Consider the following 6,619-nt stretch of genomic DNA (forward strand, 5'->3'; position numbering starts at 1 on the left):
ATAGATATCCATAAAAAACACTATGTGCACATTCTGTTCATACGATAAACATCCTCTAACAATATTTCATTTTTAACACTTGATTACATTAAATTAATCAATTTGAAAGTCATTTTCAGAAAATGGGTTTTATATTTTCAAAACCTCGTATCGAGCTTATTTAGAGATACATATTACTTCCTTGTTGTGACTCATTGCCTAGGAACACGAAAACAGCAGAGACAAGCGTTTACATAACAAAGCGAGATTATATACTCAACCATATAACAAAAATAATCAAAGTGGCTTATATATAAGTATTTACACTATTTCCGCCGCGATACATGAATAAACAATGTCGGCAATTTACTTTGCATGTTATAAAACTCACGCATAATCAATGTTGTTTTATTTTACACCAATATTTCTAGTTTGTTCGGAACAAAGCATGTCGCTCATTTTTGTGGTATTTAAATCCAATAAGTGTAGAAGCGTTTTCCGAAACACAAAACGTTTGTGACGCGTAAATAAATAAAACCCACAAATGGCAAGTTACAAATACTAGTTGTTAATATGAAGTACATTTGAATTGTACATGCAAAGCACCTGTTTCGTTCTGGACTACGCCTAATATTCGTAATGCCCCTAAATATATTCGAAAATAAGAAGGAATACAAGCTGTAATACCTTCAGGCATACAAAATGATTGGAATTTCATATAGAAAAACATCCGTCCTGACCTTGGATTTCAAACACAAAGCTACGTGTATAGTTAACTTTGATGATAAAAAACCTAATCTTTGGGTACTGATGTAAATAAATGTACCTTTATAAATGGGCGTTTTAATTAATAGCTACGTGGCCATAAATTATCCAGTTAGTTGCGCCAAAACATCGCTAATACTTGTTTTTTTGTACCTAAATCAAATGCATTCTTTTTGTTTGTTTAAATCATATGAGTAAACACTCTTATGCATTTTCTTTTTTGCATTTACCTAGCCTAGTTGTATTTGTATAAAATGTTTTCAATCCCGTACCTCAAAGCAAACACACGTTTGGTAACAACATCAAAAATGTCAAAATGTTAAAAATGATGGCATCCGGCCAAACGATTCCCAGCCGTGATATTTCAAATTCAAGTCGTACTACACCTGCTTTTACAGATGGTAGTTTGTCTAATTCAAGTAATGCACTAACAATCACGCTCAAAATGTTTATTCTCCACTCCACACTACATGTAAGAAGTAATACAAATACATATTTTAAGAAATCGTATAATAAGTCTATAAGCATTACATATTAGATGTTTTCTTCGACACCGGCATTTACAGATGGCATTTTGCCATTGTAAAATGTGCTCAAACATTGTTTTGCATTTCACATTACATGTATGAAATGATAAAAATAATGTTGTTATCATTTGAAAGGGTTTAATGTGTGGAGGACAATATGTTAATTTTGTAGCGAAACAAATGTTGCAAACACGCTCCTTGACCTTGAACGATTGTAAAAACTGTCTTACGGTTTTAGTGGAAACTTAGAACGAACATACAAATTGTCATAACTTCATATGTAGTGTATGTTCGGTCATTTGTTTCACACGGTCATATTAGCAATCGATAAGAAATACCCTTTTAAATGATACCACAATCAAATTGGGTTAGCAGGCATCAAAATAAAATATTAGTTGTCCATGTCTAAATGCAATGAGGAGCTTATTTGAACATCGACTCCCTTCAGTTGTACATACATGTACATGTCAATGCATTTACAAATCAGCTTTAACAGTCATGGATTAAGAACTACTTAAATCAATCACTTTTAGCTTTCCTATTTTACATGATCTAACTATGTTATATTAATCGGTACACTACCCGGATACCTCAATGTGCAACGCAATGGTTGCAGATACAGTATATTAAAATATAGGTCACTCTGAGATATTTAATTTACACCACACGCTACATGTAATGATAATAAATATTGCAATAAATCGTTTGATAAATAAACAACTCTTCTACTGAATGTGTCATTATTACAGGAATGCAATTAAACATGTACATGTTTTATATTTGATCAACTGTTTTAAGAGTTATATATGTACATCAACCCCAAAGACAGTGTTCTAGTTGGTAAAGTTCTGTGAAGTATAACCAAGCTCACTCATGAAAACGAATATATTAGCCTACATAACATCTATCGTGAAGCCGTTCATCAAAATAAAAACGCACTATTGTGGGTTTTGTTTAAAAATGACACTGACATATTCAGATCACCCGGATACCGGTACCTTTTGTTCCATGGTCAACCGAAAGTTAAATTTGAAACACATGAATCTCATCACAATCTCCAGCGACAAATAATTGCTTCGTACGTTTATCTAGAGCCACAGCAATAGGTTTAAAGTCTAGAGGTTGTAGTAAAACGCTTTGGATGTCTCCATCCATCTTCACTCTAAACACATCCTTGCCATTGTAGCTACATACAAGGATGGAACCATCAGAGTCCATGCACAGACCATAAGGACCATTGAGCTTGTCTGACTTAACAAGCAACTTGACATTAGCATCACTTTTTATTTCCGTTATTGAATGTTTTTTATCACATGATACGTACAGTGAACCAGTTGCTTTATCTTGTGTTGAGCAACGCGGATTAGTGACGAACTGTTCTCCATTCTCGGTGGTTTCCTTACTTAAGTCGTTGTTGACAATTCCGACTAGTTTTCCATTTCTATCTATTTCAAGGAGTTTGGCAGGAGACACACATAATACCTTCAGGGTTTTGTTGATACATTCTACGGCCCAACATTTGCCATCTATGTTAATTTCGCGGAAAGTGGCAATGTCTGTTGCGGGAGACGTCAGGTGGAGTATTTTAGATTGGCCATTAAGTGCCACGCAAGCTTCACCTTGATCTGTAATTGACATCTGCCATGGTTTTGATTGCAATTTAACGTATGCAACAAGAGTAGCCGTATCAGTATTTAATATCTTCAGACTTGAATTCTTGAAGTCGGTTATTAAGATCAGACTTTGTGTTAAAAGTGCAATGTCTTCTATTAGACATGCGTTTGCGTCATCTTTATGCTTGATAGAGATCGTCTGAACAAGAAAAGGTGCTTTGACTAGACGAAGCAGTGAAGTTTTATCTGGAACAAATGCATATCTGACAAAACTTTCGTCGGTACATAAACTTTGTACGTTGTCTTTAATCGCATCTGCTTCTCGTTTAATTCTCAACATCAGAACGGCGAGTTCCTTGCTCTGTTTGTTTTTCGTACATGTGTCTATGTCTTCAAACCAGGCAGCCAGCTGGAAAAGAACACATTCATATGAAGCAACAATAGCCCGTAACTTTTCTATATCTGCTATCTTGATTTTATCAAGTTCAGCTTTGAACTTATCCATTGCGTTGTGGTAATACCAGTCAATTTCCTCAAGATGTATTTTGGCTTCGTTCATTTTCCCGCTGTAGGCGGATTGTAAACTCTTTAGAGTCTCAAAAGATGTTTTAAAGTCCTTGCTATCAATAAACTCTTGAAAATAATCGCCTACGGGTTTCACGTTAGTGCAAACTTTATGCCCCAGAATCACACACTGGTCACAACATAATTGTTGATGTGATTGGCAGAAAGACGTTATTTTATTGTTACTATGGAAATTACAATCGATTTGAATGGGATATTGTACTTGTTTGTTTGGCTTCTCCGTAGGCATTTCTTCTCCTCTTTTAACATGATGTGATTTCGACACACGTAGTTTCCTGTGCATACCAAGGCAGGGTTGACACATATACTCATTACACTCCAGACAAAAACCTTCAACATTCTGTCTATGTCCATCATTTAAACATGGTTCACAATATAACTGGCCGTCTTTTTTTGATAAAATATCATTTGAGCCGTCTGCCGTCGCCATCTTGCCTTTTTCACACAATCCCTATTTTCTATACCGGCTCACCCGTTTTATAATTCAACTTAACACGTATTGCTATTCTAATGAAGCTTTCGTTTGCATTGTGTTGTGAAATGCTAATGCAGAAAATCAAACATCCTGTTTTCAGCAAATGACTAGTATTCCCGTATCACGTTAATGCACTTTTAGGGATATATATCCATAATTAAAATGTGTGCACATTGTACCACGAACGACCTCAGTCGATATTTCTTTCTTAAATATTGATATGGTGTGTATTAATCCAATTGAAAATCATTTTCAGAAAATGGAGTTTGTATTTTCTAAAACTCGCATCGAGCTTATCAAGAGTTATGATATTTTACTTCCGTGTAGTGCCTTATTACATAAATCCCCGTTTTATTGATATAAGCGTTTATATACAAGCCACGCGTACAGGTAGATACACCTTTTCCGTGAGTATAAATACGTCATCTTTAGGTTATTTACTTTATATTAAATAAAGCAAATGACCAGTATTCCCGTATCACGTTAATGCACATTTGGGGATATATATCCAAAGTTAAAATGTGTGCACATTGTACCACGAACGACCTAAGTCGATATTTCCTTCTTGAATATTGATAGTGTGATCAATGATCCAATTGAAAATCATTTTCATAAAATGGATCTCATATTTTCTAAAAACTCGCATCGAGCTTATCTAGCGATATGGTAATTTACTTCCGTGTAGTGCCTTATCACAAGAATCGCTGGTTTATTGATATAAGCGTTTATATATTAGACACTTGTACAGGCAGATACACCTTTTCCGTCCTGATGAATAATTCAACTTTAGGTTATTTACTTCACATTGAATAAATTTGTCACATAATCAATAGTATTTTATCATTATCAAGCATGTCTCTCAATTTGTTTGTTTTTAAACATTTGAAGAGAATAAACTCAATAATTTTACAAGGGGAGGGAACCCAATGAAGTTATGTTTATTCATAATCAAGGCACAGTATATGCATGTGATTTTTATATGAAACGGATAGACATTTGTAATCAAAACAAATCAACTACAGTTTAAACATAGTGGTATACTTAAGTCAATCATGAAACAAGGTGATAAGTTTTTTTAATGAATTTGGTATTTATTAGCATGTGTTAGGGAGAATGAAATTAATTAAATTTGGCCAACATAATTTTCCAAAAAAAACGCTTTTTTAAAAGTACAGTTCTATCCTTCGAGTTTATCAACATTTTAAATTTGTATGCATTTCGGTGCTTAACATAGAAATGGTTATTTTCTTCTTTTTCATGTATTTTTTAACCTTTTTTATGAATATTAAAGAAATAAATTACAACCGGAACAAGAATTTAACAGGGTTCCTAAGCTATTTTATTTCGAATAGGTGGAAATCAAAGGTCTTGTGATACATAAACAAACCAAAGTCCAATGGCTTTGCGAAACCCGAAAGTAAATAAATTACATTTGATTTCAAACAAATATTTCAAATAAAACATGTATTAAGATATAAGTCGCAATTGAGTGACTTTTCAGGCATTGCTGATACCTTCAAAAGTTGGGCCTTGTAAGTTACTAAAAAACCGTTTTTAACACTCTAAAGACACCATTTTATACAAATCGTCTTCAAACATGTTAAGAACGCTTGCTTTAATGCTATCTAAATCAAGTTTGTTCATGTAGCATATTCGGTCAAAATAATACAAAGTTTTAAAACTTGAATATTTTAGTAAAGTTTGTATATCAGTTACGTCGGGTTCAAAACGTGCGTTAACCGCGATATGAAAATAAATACAAATGCACACTAAATGTAAACTATTTCCGTCATAAGTATTTTTGTTGCAATTACTTTCCTTTTTTCTTATCCTTGATGTTAAAAGACCTTATAAAGAATGGAGCATTGACTAGACGGAGCAGCGATGCTTTGTCTGGTGTAAAGCCATATCTGACAATACTATCGTCGGTACATAGCTTTAGAACATTGCCCTCGATCGTGCGTAATTCAGCTTCTGTTTTCAACATCTCTACGAAGAGTGCCTTGCTCTCTTTGGTTTTTGTAAATCTTTCGATTGCTTGATTGTAAACAGTCAGATGAGACAGAACATTTTCATATGTAGACACAATAGCCTTTAATTAATTTGGTCACCTATCTTAAGTTTGTCAACTTCAGCTTTGAATGTATCCATAGCTTTGTGATAAAATGAATCAATTTCATCAAGATTCCTTTTGGCTTCCTCCGTTTTCGCAGTATATACGGATTGCAAGAGCTTAATTTTCTCTTTAACTGTTACTGTTTTAAAATGACAATCCACAAAATCTTCAGAATAATCGCCGATGGAAATCACGTCTGTACAGCATTTATGCGCCAGAATCACACATTGATCACAACATAACTGTTGGTGTGATTTACAGAAAGAGTATATTTTCTGGTAAATGTGTAGATGACATCCTTGCTCTACTTGATTTGATGAATTTGTTTTCGGTATGTCTTCTCCTCTTTTAACATGGTGGGTTTTTGACATCCGTAGTATCCTGTGCATATCCAGACATGACTGGCACAGATATTCATCGCACTCCATGCAAAAACCTTCAACAGTACGTGTCCGTCCATCACTGAAGCATGGCTCACAATTGAAGTCACCACCAATGGTTTCGCCTCCAGTGGTTGAAGTAATATCATCTGGGTTATCTGCCGTCGCCATGCTATTCT

At 34.3% G+C, this 6,619-nt stretch overlaps 1 protein-coding gene across 1 annotated transcript; it reads right to left on the reverse strand.

Moving 5' to 3' along the window:
* Positions 1-2,294: 2,294 nt before the first annotated feature.
* LOC128216343 (uncharacterized) lies at positions 2,295-3,899 on the reverse strand. Its single transcript, XM_052922902.1, has one exon. It carries the CDS (start codon positions 3,897-3,899, stop codon positions 2,295-2,297), a length of 1,605 nt encoding a protein of 534 aa, XP_052778862.1.
* Between the last annotated feature and the right edge of the window lie 2,720 nt (positions 3,900-6,619).

This window comes from Mya arenaria, chromosome 14, assembly GCF_026914265.1.
Source record: "Mya arenaria isolate MELC-2E11 chromosome 14, ASM2691426v1".
Classification (NCBI taxonomy): Eukaryota; Metazoa; Mollusca; class Bivalvia; order Myida; family Myidae; genus Mya; species Mya arenaria.